Here is a 17,691-nt window from a genome sequence, read left to right on the forward strand (position 1 = left end):
TAACTACATTTTAAGATATCAGGAGAGGGAAAAAAATCAATTACAAACACGCATGATTCGAATATACCAGTTGGAGATTTAAATTACATTATCAAATGTATAATTTGATTACAGATATTTTATTGCACAGATATGTCTAAAGATAAAAGTTGTATTATTTGCAATACTTAACATATAACAGCTTTCATCATTTATATCATCTTTATATTGCTACTTGTAGATAATTTGCTCTAGTATTTTCTACTTCATTATCAAAGTAAACTTTTATAAAATAACATTTTGATACAATGGTTTTCTCACAACTATAAAGCATAGCAAATAATTCTAGTAATTACAGTGAAATAATTAAAGTATAAATGAAATAAAGTACAAGTATGTCACATATATTCTTGGATATTAGATTAATATTAGTGATACAAAAAATATTTATACACATAAATATAACACAATTATTTCTTAAAATTAATAGATTAAATTTCTACTAAGCAGACAATTATTTATATGTTATGTGCAAAGAATATAATATTTCATTAATACAAGAATATATATTTTTGAGATTAACTTTATCAGATGCATACATCAGATGGCATTTATGCATAAAATATAACACAAAATATAGCATAAAATTTTTTATAAAATTTAATTTGTGTGAAATATATGCTAGAAACTCGATTTCTGTTAATGAACAAAATTTTTTTTTATAGAACATAACATTTATGAATTGAAATTTTCATGAAGTGAATTATGAATTAAGATACCTCTTAAAATATATTATAAAAATGTAATCATCACTATTCTTTTTTTAGAATAAAACATATTTTAAATGCGCAAATCTCTGTGATGTTATTAAATAATTTTTCTTTATGAAATAATATTTACATAAATAAATATATTTCAAAAGGTACTTTTACAATAATTAAAAATGATTAATATTGTCAAAAGGCATGTGGAATTTATGCCTAAATTAAAAATATGTATATATTAATCTTCTCTACCAATAGCAATCCTTAAAATATAGCCAAAATATATTACTTTGTTCCTTCTGATTTATCTTCAAGAGTCAAAAAGCTATAAAAATAGCTCTAACATTTCAGCCACAGCCCATCTATTATTAATCTTTTTATCTTTAAGTATTGATGAAGACTGGATTACTCTTGAATTGAGTTATGAAAATATTTTTATACGATAAATTTTTACTACAGCATATATAAATATTAATGTTCTTATTATATTTTATTATTAGTAACCTCTCCCCTATTTTTTTAATTATGGCCTGTTCTGCATATTGATCTATGGAAATTTTGTTAGAGATATGCCAGGTTCTATTTTACTAATCTCTCCATTTATTCGTTTTTTATACTGCAAGCTTATAAAATATATTCCCAAATATATCATAATAAATATCCATATATTCAATGGAACTTTTTTCATATATATCTATGCTTCATGAAAATATAATTTAATACACTGTACTTCGTTTAATACTGTTTGCCTTCAAATTTTACTAAAAATTTTTTTCTCAGTCTGGATATGACTTATTATATGTATATAATTTTAATATTACATAGTTAATAAAAAAGATGCATATGTGCCATTAAGAAATATATCAATATTAAAATATATTAAAAATATCATATGGAAATTATTTTTCGAGTTTTTATATATTTATTATATTACTTTATGTATTTTTCTCTGCTTATTATGTTTTAATGTTTTATTTTAATTATCACATTATTTTATTTCACAATCTAAATATGAAATGTTATTAAATAAGAAAATATTATTTATAAAAGTTTACATTTAAATATTGATAAATTTCTCAAACTAGTACATATAATTACATTTATTTGTGTAATAAAATTATGATAAAAATATTATTTAAAGAAATAGTAATACTGCAGAGTATACTATATATGTTCTTTCACCTATTTCTTTCTCTCTTTTTTTTTCTCTCTCTGTCTATTGAATGATGACTATACATGTAAATTATATATGTTATTATCAATTATTATGGAACATATTCATAAAAATTAATAACAATTTCTGGTTTTGAAGTATTATTATTAGTGTTAGAGTCATGATCTATTAAATCTTACTAAGTTGTTACATTGATGTATCACATTGTTGATGTATGATTTCTCTCTTCTTTTAATAAAATTTTGGCAAAATATATTTATTAGTTTTCGATAAAATTTTTATGTGTATTGTTCCTCTAACAACACACCATGTCTGGAGGACATTCAGAGAATGTTAAACATCTTGTGGACGACCTCTGGAGTCTTTGGACATGTGTATGTTAGGGTCACATAGAATTGAATGTGATAAAATTTACAATTATATTTTGTGGTGTAAAATTTATACCACCAAAATATTATTAATACAGTTATAAATTTAAAAAGAGTTGGATACAATATAAAAATAAATATGAAAATGTACATAAGTGGAGCTAAATTACAAATATATTTAAAAATTTTATTTATTTATAAATTAAATATATTGCAGAAATCAAGTGGAAAACTAGCAGGTTTTATATCATGACATACTAAAAAAATGTTGCAAGAATTGAATAGAACTTATTGTTGAGATAAAAAGAACAGCATTTGAGTATTGATATAATATTTCTATAAAAAAATCAACTAAATTAGCATATAATCAGCATGACACGTCATGCTTGAATTTTATAGCGTGTTTACATTGTTATTTGAAATTGAGCTTATTTGCAATCATATTGTGACGATAGAAACGCGGCAAAAATCGAGCAAGCCTCAAGTAATAATAGCAAAATACAACATGGTCTGTTAAAATAATAACAGAAATATGATGATATCATATAAAATATATGTAAAATCGATATAGTTCTTTCATTTATTGCACTATGCATATACTGCGATAAACGGTATATATATTTATCTCGTATTAATTTTTATCATGGGCATACATAAAAATGCAGCTGAAAAACGCAGCCAACGAGATTAGAAGTATAATATCTGTTTCTATCAGCTTAATTAGCTGAAGAAAGAATCTATAATTCTAAGGAACTGTTCTTATTTAATGGAGATATTCTATAAAGCCGATCGATGAAGACCAATTAACTAATAAAAAATTATAAAATCCGTCATAAAAATGTAAAAAATAAATTTTTCTGTTAAAATAAATAAGATTATAAATCAAAAGTAAAAAAGGTGCTTGCGAGCGACCATCTCTCTTTGCAGTTTTTTCTTTCGTTTAATCACATTTTATTTCGATTAATTGCTGTTTGCTAGCATAACATCATAAAATACTTTTGTTATAAATATATATGCTGATTATATATATTTTGTGTGACAATGGGTATAATTTTTTGAATATAAAAATATATTGGACGCGAACCTAATTAGAAATATCATATAGCATTTAAAATAGAAAAATAATATAAGCACATATAACAACATAAGTAATAATCATTATTTGCATTTAAAATGCAAAAAAAATGTCAAGAAAGATCATATATCTTAATATATAAACAAAAAACAGTTAAAATGAAAAGAACAGTTGATTAGAATCGCCGTTTCCATTATCATCAATTGTTTATGAATAACTGATACTGAATTGTTAATATATGTCTGTTCTTACTTTAAGAATCTTATTTACTTTAAGATATTTTTTAAACATTAAAATTTTTTACGCTAGTAAATTTAGATCTTGTAATATTTTTTAATCTTTTAACATTTCTTTGAAATTATGTATCAACTGCAAGGTAGAAATGCATAAATATTATAGATTATTTTTACATAAAATGATATAAGAAAATGTACATATACTGCACGCGCGCGTAACACAAACATATACACATATATTATATTAGTAATAATAATGTGTACTATAATAATTAATGTCTAATATAGATGCACATTATACAATATTTACACAAAAGAATAAAAATCTTACATGCCATTATCTGCAAAATTCTTATTTTTAACTAAAAATACCATATCCATATTAAGAGATTAAATATAAATGATTAGATATTTTATTATTGAGATATGAATTGCGCAATATCGCATTTTATAAATTTCGTGCTGTACAAACATTCATTTGACATTTAAACCTATATAATTATAAGATAACTGTATTTATATGTATGAATTGTTTATTTTCGATATGAGAGAAATTGTATCAATTTTGACAAAATTAAAAAGCATTATGGTTTATGCATCTGTGTGTATCATTGTCTTTAAAAATTTCTTATTTATAATGTTTTAGAAAAATGAGCAATTTATACAATAAATATTAATTAAATTTCAAAAGAAATTAATAAAATAAATTGTTTATTATGACTTTTTATAGCCACGATAAATATAATAAAAATATATATTAATTCACTAAGCTATAAATGTATGCTATGAATTATCAATAAAACAAATTTTTATTAATTTTTAAAAAGACACAAAAACATATAACATCTTTGATTGTAAAAAAAAGTTCTTTTAATTCATGCACAATTCAACATCTAAGAATTTTTGAGATTATTGATTAATTACACATAATTTTAATTTAAATTTGAAATTATAAGAATTAAAAAAGATTCAATGTCGATGATGTCATTAATTTTTGTATATATCACAGACATATAAAAAAATAGATCGAACATTAATGTAACCTGAAGAACATGTGAAACGATCTAATTCTTATTATGTTCATGGCATATGCATAATGATTTGCACTAATTTGGTATTATAGGTTTTGTTGATATAAATCTTAGATTAAAATTATAAATTTAAAAATAGCGAATCTAAACTATTTTAACTGCTATATTTTAAATTTGCTTGATCTATGATTTACAATCAGTGAAAATCTACATATAAATACAAATCAAAAATTTTATACCAAATTTGATGCAGATCAATACATATGTACAATAGAGTTTCCTTAAATTTTGTACTTCCCCGCATATATTTTCACAAATACTAATATCGCGTTTTTTTTTAAGTCGCGTCTGTGGTAAGTCTGTAGTAAGAGAAAATATTTTCAAAGAAATATTCTTTAACGTTTCTTTTCCAAGAATTTTCCACTCCTTTTGTCCCTAGAGTCAAATCAAATTAACGAAACTCTACTGTAAAATACAAAAATTACTTATTTGAGATGATCACTGTATAAGCTTCATTACTTTAAATTTTCTAATTTTGATCTCAAATTCGTAATTAGTTGTCCTAAAAATCTATAAATATTGATTCGCGATTCGAAAAAATCTGAAAAAAATTTTATTTTGTACAGCATCATGAGACATTTTAACATTCTGTAAGCAATATCATATTTTGTAATAATTTTTTTTATATATTAAACATATATATTGTTTTTCAAAAAATAAAGTTTTTGATGATTTAAAAAAAAAAAAAAACTTACACGCGCGCGCGATTCCCTAATGTTTAAATTGAGAAAAAATTCTAAATCAATAATTTAAAAATTAATGGATTATAATGTCTCAATAATGCAAATCAATAATTATATATATGTATAATGATATCCCAAAAACGGGACAATTATACAAGTGCCACTAAATTAAATTATGTGTAACTATTTAATAGATGTAAAAATATTAAGAAAAAAACAATTGCACATATTTCATTTACCCCGACTCTCTGTATTGGCTACATTCCTTTGTGAATAGATGGAACCTTGAGCTAATCCCCTCAGTGGTCCTTTTCGCAATTCGGACTGCGGACCTTTAGCGAGGCAATTATTTGTAGAAAGTAAAGTCGGATTATGCCCCATCGCGAGTGATCTTGAAAATGGTTGTTTGGACAGCAAACTTGTATCTGGTCCCGACCAAGGTGCATAATCTGGCCTAAAACTTTTGTTTTTTTAATATCTATAAAGATATTATACAAAATAGTAAGAAATTATACTATATCTTAAATAATACTTTCAACATACAATAATAGATCATTATTTGCTCCTTTTACTAAATCCAAATTCGATCCGATTGGTTTTATTAAATATGGAGATTTATATTCTTTGTCCTCTGTAGTACTAGTTCCACGTGAAACTCTAATATATAAGAAACATTATTAATAAAGTATAACATGCAAGATGTTCTATAACTTGTGCTATGACCAAAAATAAAATTATTAATTTTTTTCAATAATAAAGCCTTGCTTATAAAAAAATTTTGTTTTATATTTTCAATTTAATTTTTTATGTAAAATCATTACTTTTCCAGATTATGTCATCAGTTACAAATCATTTGTCAAAGCTAAAGTGTAAAAATACGACTTCGTATATAGAATTAATCAATATTATTATTTTTCAAATTTATTTTTTTTCAAAGAAAAGAAATATGATATCTTTCTCAAAATAATAATATTTTAAAACATACAATTAAACAAATGTCTTACTTCGGTATCTCAGTCTTATTTTTGGACCGTTTCGACTTTTCAGTCTCTGCACCTTTATTTATTTTTTTAATCGGAGAAACAGTCAACTTTATAGCTTCCATCACTGGTGGACTATCTTTTCGTTCATTACTTTTACTGCTGCAATTTTCATATAATCAGGATAAGGAAAGAAAAACAGAAATCTGTATACATTATCTATATAATCTTATATATTGTTGAAAAATAAAGTATTACCTTTTGCTATCAGAAGTACAAAGCGGACGACTAGCTTCCTCTGCTACTACTATATCTAATATATGCATTGCTCTTTCTTCATCATAATCTACACTATCCATGGCAAGCATTACCACTCGATCTGGTACCATTTTATATTTTTCCATTAAACGCTTTTTCACTATAATATAATTTTTCATATATTATGCTTATCAGTAAAAGAAGAAAATGTTTATAGAAAAAAGAAATATAAATTGTAGAATACATACATATATTCTTTTCTTCTAAACTTTTTATGCGTGGAGGTGGTGTAGGTGCAATTTGCTCATTGTTTGTCTATGAAAAGAAATTTTTTTTTATAATCATGTCGATTATTAGATTTAACCATCCTAATAATCTTAACTTTGATATATGTTGTTAAGATCATAATTCTGAATAAACTTTAAAGGATTTTAGTTCTTTCTTTGTTTATTAAAAAAATTATAAATAAAAGTCTATGCAAAAAGTAAAGATAGAACAGACGTTGACAATTAAAGATTACTCTGAACCATGACTTTGACAATATCAAGGTCAAAGTCATTGGAGCTAGCTTGGTTAATTAATATTTACCTATTTTTCTTTATCAGAAAAACAACGTAAGATATATATTTTATATAACATAAAATTCATTACCTGTTCTTCTTCTTTCTTCTTTGCTACGGTCTTGACAGGAAAAGTAGTATTTCGTTTTTCGTACCCTAAATCAATTAGTTTTTCAGAAGCTTTTTGCACATTATTATCGCTTTGTTCTAATATATCCAATAATATTGTTTCATCCACTTTTGGAAATATACTTTTCAGGTACCTGTACACATATTTCACAAACACATATAAATGTTTGATTGTTATTATTATATACATGACATACAAACATAGATGCACATTGTATATATTATATATTTCATGTTTTGTGTTTTATAATATAATATTCAAATTATAACTCATCATATTAAATCACAATAGATGATTTAATATGATCGTAATTTATAAATATGATTTATATATATCATGAATTAGTAAATTAATAATACACACACACACAAAATTAATAATTAACTTTACTTGAGATATGTATTCGACTGATATCTAGAAATAAATATATAATAAATATTTTCTTTATTATAATAAATGATGAACTATTCTATACATTTATCTTTATTTAAATAAATAATAAATGATAAACTATATTCTATATATTTCTTTATTTTTTACGATATAACATACATGCACATATACTATCATGCTTGAATTTTATCTCATTTTAGAATAAGAGTGTTTTTCTTGTTATATATATAAGGTATCTCGAAATTTAAAAAATTTATTAAAATATTTTAGCAAAAAAGAAAAATGAAATTGCTAGCAAATTGGCATCAATCATGTTCGCATTAGATTTGTGATCTGCCGATAGAGCCTGCTCACAGAATCTGACAGCAGCAGATTGGCGGTAGAATATGCTAATATTATCTAGCATCATGCGTTATTATTTTATTTAAATGGCTAATAGCTGCAGATTCTACTCAGCTTCTGCTGTCAATTAGCCGACTTAATCGGTAACAACTCCTGTATCAAATTTATAGCTTTTTTGTTGACAATAATTTATAACGGGAAAAAATCTGCTCTCAACAGACTTAATAATCTGAAAAAATATTAAATTTGACGCCATTTATTTCTCTAAAAAACATTTTATATAAAATATATAGATATAGAATGTTTCACTTTAAATTATACATGCAATTGAATATCTCTAAAACTATCCATTTTTCTCGGGAAAGAAAAAATAAATAAATAAATAAATAAATAAATATATAGTTATATATATTTTTTCTTTACTTAAAAAAAGCGATCTTAAATTCTCGAAAACAATTGTATATAGTGTCCGACCAAACTAAAGATGGAGATTGAATCAAACTGAAAAGAAAAGTTCTGTATCATCTTTTTCTATAACAAAGGAATTATTATTGAGTAGTCTGACTAGAATCGCGCACCTGATAATGTGCGCTGAGTACACCGACGTGCGCTGGGCTAAAAGTCGGCGCTGATTAGCCAAACTTTATTCGATAATAATTCTCCTAAGCATTATAGAAAAAATGGTATACTTTTCTTTTCAGTTTTAATCCAATCTACCTTTACCTTTCATTTGATCACTTACTTGTCGAACATCCTATATATAGAACCAAATCAGAGTAATTATAGAATGCAGTTGAAAAAGAATCCCCCATAATTATAATAAACTATTTTTTTAGAAATGAATTAGTTTCAGTAATATACAGCCGTTACGATTTAAAATAAAATATTATGTGTGTATGTATGTGTATGCACGTATATATGTAAACACACAATTCTACTTTATTATTATAACTGATATAATACATTAAAAAATGCATGCAAAAACTTTTTATTCCTTTTATATAAGATATCTTATTGTTTAACAATACAACAAAACAAAATATTTAATTAAAAAAATAATATGAGCTTTAACTTCAACAACAAACAAAAATAATATGTGAATAATATAAAATATAAACCAACCTATTCTAAATAACAGAAATTTTATTTAATACCAATGTACTGCGTATATACGTAAACCAGGGGTAAACAACTAAAAATGAAAATAAAATCAAAATAATAAATATCTAAAATTGCGTAGATATTACGCAATTGCATAGATATTACGTAAATTGCGTATTATTAATGAATATAATAAACAAAATTTTTTTGCATTTTTTCTTAAAAAAATAAGGATATGATAAAAAATTAAAATAGTGATTAGTAAGAATAAATTTGTCTAAATCAACTATTATTTAATATTAATATTTGCTATCGTGCATGACATAAATTATTAGAAAATCGGTTAATCTATTATATAAATGTTTGCATTTCCATTAATACCTAAAAATAATTCAAGGAAATCTATGCCTTTATACATGCTATCGCTATATAATATTAATACAATGAAACCTCATAGTAGCGCATTGTACGGGTCTCTGAAATGCTAGCGAGCGGTTTCTCCCACTTCACATTGAAATTCAAAATCGTGGCGATCACGCGAAATTTGTACTAACATGTCTTTTCAAGCAAAAAGAATGTTGTGCGCTATTAAAAAGTTCCGCTGTAATATCGTGTATATATATATGAATGAAATATACTAGACAATAATATAATGCAAAAAAAAAAAATATATACTTTTTGTCTGATATATTTGTTTCAAATTATCACAAGATACGATATCAACATCTAGCATCCAGACTGGGTGATGAGAAACTGAAACTATGAATGTATAATTAAACCTAAGTTTCATTTTTGGGGAGTTAGGGGCTGGCCGAACTCCGCGAGGCGGACTCAATGTTAGTGCTGCATGTATAGCATGAGCTGGTAGACGCCATCTCGGGATTGTATAATTTGAATGCACTCCTACAGGTGTACATGGTCCTGGAGCGCAAAGAGGATTCTTTTCCACTTGGAGAGCACTCATGACCAAAGCTGCTCTGTTATGGTATCTGAAAGATATTGGCTATCGACTTAGCACTAAATCTGTTATAGTGCTAATTAAAGAAAATAGTAGCTGAAGACTTGGATAAACAATCAATATATGTGAAAAGTTTACAATTTTGTCTATATATGGTAGTTTTATGTTAATATTAGTATTGATATTTCATATTTTTGTGTTCATACTAGTATTGATATTAATGTTTATTATGGACATGAAAATGTAAATAAATTTCAGATGGAAAATTTTGCTAATAGATAATTTGTAAAAGAAACTTACTTTTTCAATAAAAGACGAATATGTGTATCAGAAACGGTCGGAAATACAGCATTGATTTTTGCCACTTGAGATTCAGAATCGGAGTTTTGAGTAAAGCTTGTCTCTGTATTTCTTAATGGAGTCGGGGATTCTAAAGTTAAATCGCCGAATCGAGTTGTCACTGCACTGGTAGATTTCAATGATAGTGGTGTTTTCAACTCCTGCACATACACACGATTTAAACTATATAACAATTGGAGAATAGTACTGGAGAATAGGATTGTAATCACTGATTGTAATTATTGATAAATGCATGCATGATTCATGAGAATGAGAGGTGGGTCCAATATAAATATCTACTTACTTGTGCACTGGGAGGTAAAAATGCTAATTGTGGATTATGATAAGGAGACGGTGTCGGATAAATTTGTGGAGCTCTATGACCACCTACATAACTTAAGTGCCCACCACTTCCGCCTCCTCCAGTCTATTTATTTGTGGTATATTTTGTGCGTTATCCAAATGCAGCGTGTGTATTATAAGAATACATACATTTAAAATGTGACAAGATATGTTGTAATTTAAGTGCAAGATGGGAGATTTTTGTAGATATAAAAGAAACAACATAATTATATAGATATAAATCAAGGGTATAGTAATGTTTTACATTAGAAATTATATTTTCTTTAGATAATAATGTTATAACTTTTCATTATTATTTACCATACTATATTTCTATTTCATTATGATTAATGCGCTTTTGCAATGTAATAAAATGATAAAATATATCACTTAAATGGCTTGTATTATAAAATTTATTTATAAGATTATATTATATTATAGTATTATAAGATTTATTCCAAAAAATGAAGAATGTTTTATATATATTTTTTCTTGGATAATTGTTAATAAACAACAATATTATGCAAAATAATCTACTAGATTTAATTTTTGACATATTGTTTTAGTGATCACTAAAAGAAAAACATCTATTGTAATGTAGATAACACAGTATTTTTTATCTAAATTTCGCAGAAAAGAAAAAAATTAAACAGAAGTTTCTGAACATAAAAACAGTAAAATTTGAGTATTGCATATTGGCACAATATGTCAATAAAAACTAAACCAAATCTGAGCATAACATGATGTTATGCTATATGGGCCAATGGGCCTCAGATACGCGAACTTAACAATAATATTGGATTAAAAAATATCAACACTATTTGTGCAGTTATTTATTCTAACTATGTTATTAATAATATTATTAATTCAATGATTAATTTAAACTTCGATATTTTGGTATTAGCATTTTTGTCTCTGTTTGAGCTCAGAAATATGTTACTCAATTTATATTTGGACACCCTGTATATATCTTCATACAATAAGTTTTTATTTTTTCCCTTAAACTATCATAAAATATTATGTAATGTAATTAGATAATAAATTTAATAAACTTATGTAGCTTAATTAGATAATAAATATACAAAAAAGGAGTTATATATTGATATGTATATATATTTTAAACAATCATTAAGAATAGAGAAAGAGATACAAAGAGAGAAAGAGAGAAAGAGAGAGAGAGAGAGGGAGAAGGAGAGGGGAGAGAGAGGGGGGAGGGGGAGAGAGAGAAATGAGATGGCAACAATCTTGTGTTTTTTCATTGGAGCTACAACATTGAATTGTGACATCAGAAATGAGAATTTATATGAATTTTATTTTTATAAAATTTTTATAAAATATATCGAAAAAAATAAGTTTCTTTTAATAAAATCTTTTAATAAGACCCATTTGTGTTCGATATGAAATAATAAAATATACTGAAAACTTTTTTTGATTCGTGAATTAATAAATATATCTGTAAATATGATCAATTGTCATAAAATTTATTTTCAGCAAAAATATATTGTATTAATTCAATATAATCATTAAACACGAATGATTATATTAAAATAAACTTATTTATTTATTTCTATGTATTTTGCAAGAATAAAACTCATAACTTCTCCCTTTTTTCGACACCATAATTCAATATGATGTCAATAAAGAATCAGAAACCTTAAAGAGAGCTTAAAAACAACTACTTTCATGTAATACTAATTCCAATGCTCTTTACTGGTATGTTTCTTTGCATACAAATCATACCAAATAAATATAATATATTTGAAATATATAAAGTAATGATAAAAGTAACTTAAAATAATCCTAAAAGCAACTTAAATATTTGTTATAAAAATATGTATTAAAGTTATTTATTCTATTACAGATAAATTTTATAATACATTTATAAAGAAAAAAAAAAAAATAATAATAGTTGTTATAATGATAACAGCCCTATGAGTAACACATTAATTCTCAACTTTGTCATTAACTGACCTGCATAGGAATATCTTGAGAAGTAGTAGTAGTAGTAGTAGTAGCTGAACTCAAAGCCATTGAGTTTTGAGATTGCATATATTGAGAATACTGCCAGTACCTCACTCTTGGATCTTCCCATGTTGTAGTGCGATTAAAATGATTTATAAAATATCTAGAAAATAATAACGTGTATCAACTATATATTTAATTTTTTACATAAAAAAAATATTATGCATATCGATTTTCGATAAATATTTTTAGATTAGTGCATATCAAGGCAAAAATCTCCTTGAACCAAATCAATTAATAGACAAAATATTATCTTCTCAAATGTGTTCTTTTATCAACAAATACGTTAACAATTTATCTATCTTTTTTAGTAAATGACAATTTAAAAAATTCTGAAATATCTATGCATGTTGTATCTTGCATGTTCTATCTTAGAAAAACATGGATTGTTGGATCAAGATGAGATTTTGCCTTTATGATTTTTATACGAGTTCTTACTAATGAAAGAAATCATATATATACTCTTTTATGTATTTTACTTACGGACGACCACTACGAATGTCATATCTGCATTCCCAACCAGGCGGTAATTGACTTCTGTCACTCTGCTCCGCCATCTTTCCTACGTGTTTTGACATATATAATTGCAACAAGAATATTAAGTAGATTTCACTTTCTTTCCTAACGTTTGTTATACGTCAACATTTACACCCGATCTTACACGTTAAAGTAGCGAATCAAATAATTAAACCAGACGTTCATGACATGTTCAACTATGTTTGATTCGACACTCCTATATATAATTGGCATCAGTAGTAATATAAGAACTTATCCACCAGTCATATATAAATGAGACAGTATCGTATATCATATGGTGCACTGTGATACGTAGTGATATAGTATATTGAAGTAAATCAAAATCAGCGCATGTGCGTGCCATATGAAGCATAGACCAGAGACTTCTATACAGAGGGCGTTTTTGAATAAACGGATTAATCCAATTTGAATCAATTAATTACTATATTTTACTATGAATTCAAGTCTTTTATTGGCAGAATCAATGCAATGACGTCGCTTAATGATGTCATTGTATTGACTCTGCCAATAAAAGGTTTGAATTCATAGTAAAATATAGTAATTAATTGTTCTGGATTGAATTAACCCGTTCATTCTAAAACGCCATATATTTTACTTATAAATTTTAAAGTCTTTTATTGGCAGCATGTATGTAATACTATATAGTATTACATATATGATTGGCAGAGACAATGCAATGACATCATTAATTGCTTTTAGGGGATCAATCATGTAACTTTTTTTCTAGGGCGGAAAAGTGAAAAGTGAAAAATTTTTTCATTGAAATTAATGGCAAAATTTTTCACTTTTCACGTTTTTGCCGTAGAGAAAAAATTACATGATTAACCCCCAAAGCGATTAAACCTGCTATATACAAAAACGCCAAAAGATGAATGTTTCTAAAGTAACTATTTATTTTGAAGAAATGGTATGGACCATAATCCCAACCACCAAGCTTGCAACCCATAGGGCCAATTTCACCACCTTCGGTTAAATTAACCGACGATTAAAATCAGCAGGGTGGCAACAGAAAATAGAGGTGAATAAAAATCAAGTATTCTTATCATTTCAGTTGCCACTCTGCCATCGGTTAATCTAACCGAAGGTGGTGAAATTGGCTCATAGTGTAATATATGCTTAATGCCTTTGTACAAGGAGGGGCAAAAGCGATAGCGATAGACGATATCCAAGATCATTGCTTTTCGGAAAAAGCAAAGCTTTCATTGGATATTGTCTATCGCTATTGTCTCGCATTGTGTGAGGACCTGTAAAGTTTGTATCAAACTACGCATAAAAATTGAAGATTGAAGATTAAAGATTGGTATTTGACTAATCCACAATGAACAAAAAAAACTAAAATTTCTTTGTCCTTGATTGGTCAAAATTTAATCTTGAATCCTCAATCTTCAATGAGTGCTTTTCATTTAGTGACTCAAGTCGACACAAGTATTATTCTATCTTCTTTCAATATCAGTGAACAACAAAGATAGAATGATACTTGTATCGACTTGAGTCACTAAATGGAAAGCACCCAATGCGTAGTCTGATATGGGCTTAATGTTTAGTTACATTATATGTAAAAGTCTATGATTTATATATTTTATATGCTATGTGATATAAATATCCTAGCCTATCCTATTCTGCCCGCCACGCACAATTTAATGTTGTGTGCTTGCTCAAATCAACGAAAACGATAATACATACGTGGATCGAACGAAACGATTTTAATTATATGATATTACAACCGTAAAAAAAAAATATGACCGTCACCAACAAGCATTCCAAACTGTTTATATGCGCGATCGGTATATTTGTGTGTTATTTCTATTTCGGCATGTTGCAAGAGAAAATCACGCGCGGACAATACGGCGACAGAGAAAACCGGGAGAAATTTACATATATGTTCGCACTGGTTTTTGTCCAATGCTTAGTGAACTATGTATTCGCCAAAACTATTCTACTAACAGTGATGAAACAGGGCGAGGATGCTACATCAACGCTGTATTACATCCTATCAGCTCTAACATATCTACTCGCCATGGTATGCAGTAACATGGCATTGCAATTTGTCAGTTATCCAACGCAGGTGATCGGCAAAGCTGGCAAGCCCATACCTGTGATGATACTCGGCGTGCTATTAGGGAAAAAAGTCAGTTTGATAAAAAATTCATGTACAAAACTTTCGTACTTATATGTATATCACATTTTCCACTGTCTTTAAATGTTTTTTGTTTACAGATATATCCAATTAGAAAGTACATATTCATTCTCTTAATAGTCATTGGAGTTGCGTTATTTATGTATAAAGATGGTAGTGTCTCTAAGAAACAGTCGGAATCATATTTGTCAGTTGGAGAATTATTGTTGCTACTATCACTAACAATGGATGGGTTAACGAGCGCAGTGCAGGAACGAATGAGAGCGGAATACAAGTCAAAATCAGGTCATATGATGCTCAACATGAATCTCTGGTCTCTTATTTTTAGTGGCACAGTGATTGTTATTTCTGGAGAGCTCTTTGATTTTATTCATTTTCTACAACGATATCCCTTTACTATATGGCACATAACAACATTTTCCATAGCTGGTGCATTTGGACAATATTTCATATTTCTGACAGTAGCTGAATTTGGTCCGTTACCATGTTCGATTATAACTACTACTAGAAAATTTTTCACAGTGTTGGGCTCTATATTAATTTTTGGCAATAATCTTTCTCCTAGACAATGGTTAAGTACATTTATAGTATTTTCAGGTTTATTTTTGGATGTTATGTATGGTAAAGATAAGAAAAGTACTACAAGATAAAATGTGATTATTCAATATTTATTTAGGCAATTGTTTAAACATATACTTCCAACCTTTAAGTTATTTTTTTTGTATTTAAAACACACACACACACATATATATATATATATATATATATATATATATATAATTTATATGTGTTACATATATACACACATACATTATATATGTGTATGTGTGTACTAAAAATAATATATTAGAACATATACATATATATTAAAATGTATATATACATGTATATATGTATATATACAGATACACGTTTATATATTAATATTAAATTGTTATTTTTCTCCATTTACATTTTTATAAGCAAATTGAAGTAATTGTATAAGAATTTTTATAAGAATTTTGTAAAAATATAAATAATTTTCTGTAGTTGCATGTAAAATTAATGTCCAATATCAAGGATACTGAAAAATAGATTTATATGCCTGTAATATTTTAAATAATTCTTTCTTTTATCTTATCTACTAGTAATTGTTTATAAATTAAAAAAATCATTGTAATATTGAAAATGATATTTTTATTAGTTAATAAATTGTACAATTTAGTATTAAGGGTTTTATTTCTTCATATTGTGTTATAATACCAGAAACAAGAAATGATAGAAGATTATTTTCTTGCAGTATATTAAAATAAAATTATGATGTTTTGTGCAACACTATATTTTTATAATATAAATTATACCATAATTATAAATATACTATGTACTAAAAAGAAGAAAATCTGCAGACAAGCTTTTCCATTTTCAAAATAAATAGAAAGATAAGGTATGTGTGTATGTGTGTGGGCTAAAGATTTATATACACAGGATCTGTGTTCTAATAATTCATGTATTGATAAAAATTGTCTTTAATTATCTTCAGTATTACAATTAAATCGCATGGAGTTGTCTATATTATAGATTTAAAGATCCTAAAAATGTATAAATAAACGCTACAATATATAAAAATATGAAAATGAATTAAAAACGTTATAAAACCTCCGTATACCATATATAAATATATATGGAAATACACATATTGAAATAGTAGCTTTCAAATGAACAGGTATTGCTGTAATTTTGAACGGCCGTATTACACTACGGATTGCGGGCTCTGTTGCAATTGAAGTTACGGTTGATAATTGTGGATTGACCAATCAGAGACAAAGTAGCTTGCCGGCTGATTGATCAATTTGCAACTGTCAACCGTAATTCCAACCGTAACCAAGCCAGCAACTTATAGTGTAATACGGCCTTAATACCGCCTTGAGAGCGATTAATAACTTCATTGCATTGTCTTTGCCAATAAAAGACTTGAATTCATAATAAAATATAATGATTAATTAATCCGGTTTAGTTAACTCATCCATTTGAAAACGTCAGTAGAGTTCACGTGAAACTTTTCACTTTTTACGTTTCTGCCCTAACGAAAAAGTTACATGATCAATATGATCATGAATATCAATATATGAGGACCATTAAGGGCCAATTTCACCATCTTCGGTTAAGTTAACCGACGGTTAAAATCAGCAGGGTGGCAACCCTGAAATGATAAGAATGCTTGGTTTTCCTTCGCCTCTATTTTC

The 17,691-nt window shown here is 26.5% G+C and overlaps 2 protein-coding genes across 7 annotated transcripts; one reads left to right on the plus strand and one right to left on the minus strand.

Annotated features, from left to right (window-relative positions):
* Positions 1 to 103: 103 nt before the first annotated feature.
* On the minus strand, positions 104 to 13,639 carry LOC126849731 (uncharacterized). Of its 6 annotated transcripts, XM_050591869.1 has the most exons (12): positions 13,457 to 13,639; positions 13,279 to 13,357; positions 12,745 to 12,898; positions 10,736 to 10,858; positions 10,393 to 10,592; positions 9,914 to 10,123; positions 7,260 to 7,431; positions 6,857 to 6,923; positions 6,609 to 6,768; positions 6,375 to 6,512; positions 5,914 to 6,027; positions 104 to 5,830 (listed from the first exon to the last, which is right to left on the minus strand). In XM_050591869.1, the coding sequence occupies exons 2-12, from the start codon at positions 13,350 to 13,352 to the stop codon at positions 5,602 to 5,604; spliced, it is 1,641 nt and encodes a 546-aa protein (XP_050447826.1). In that variant the 5' UTR covers positions 13,353 to 13,357; positions 13,457 to 13,639; the 3' UTR covers positions 104 to 5,601. The 6 variants fall into 6 exon arrangements, with proteins under 6 accessions (XP_050447826.1, XP_050447825.1, XP_050447824.1 ...); XM_050591868.1 differs by having other exon boundaries at positions 104 to 5,824; positions 13,279 to 13,639; XM_050591867.1 differs by having other exon boundaries at positions 13,279 to 13,639.
* Positions 13,640 to 14,909: 1,270 nt separating this feature from the next.
* On the plus strand, positions 14,910 to 16,220 carry LOC126849817 (solute carrier family 35 member B1). Its single transcript, XM_050592084.1, has 2 exons — positions 14,910 to 15,460; positions 15,550 to 16,220. Exons 1-2 carry the CDS (start codon positions 15,071 to 15,073, stop codon positions 16,117 to 16,119), a joined length of 960 nt encoding a protein of 319 aa, XP_050448041.1. The 5' UTR covers positions 14,910 to 15,070; the 3' UTR covers positions 16,120 to 16,220.
* The last annotated feature ends 1,471 nt before the right edge of the window (positions 16,221 to 17,691 follow it).

Source organism: Cataglyphis hispanica, chromosome 5, assembly GCF_021464435.1.
Source record: "Cataglyphis hispanica isolate Lineage 1 chromosome 5, ULB_Chis1_1.0, whole genome shotgun sequence".
Classification (NCBI taxonomy): domain Eukaryota; kingdom Metazoa; phylum Arthropoda; class Insecta; order Hymenoptera; family Formicidae; genus Cataglyphis; species Cataglyphis hispanica.

What these genes read in the sequence shown, in the direction of transcription:
- LOC126849731 (XM_050591867.1), bottom strand. Translation starts at nt 13,373, where the DNA reads ATGTCAAAACACGTAGGAAAGATGGCGGAGCAGAGTGACAGAAGTCAA. An exon ending in AATAAGACTGAGATACCGAA is followed by an intron (nt 6,028 to 6,374) that starts GTAAGACATTTG and finishes CTTATATATTAG; the next exon opens with AGTTTCACGTGGAACTAGTA. An exon ending in GCAAATAATGATCTATTATT is followed by an intron (nt 5,831 to 5,913) that starts GTATGTTGAAAG and finishes AAAAAACAAAAG; the next exon opens with TTTTAGGCCAGATTATGCAC.
- LOC126849817 (XM_050592084.1), top strand. Translation starts at nt 15,071, where the DNA reads ATGACCGTCACCAACAAGCATTCCAAACTGTTTATATGCGCGATCGGT. An exon ending in GCGTGCTATTAGGGAAAAAA is followed by an intron (nt 15,461 to 15,549) that starts GTCAGTTTGATA and finishes TTTTGTTTACAG; the next exon opens with ATATATCCAATTAGAAAGTA.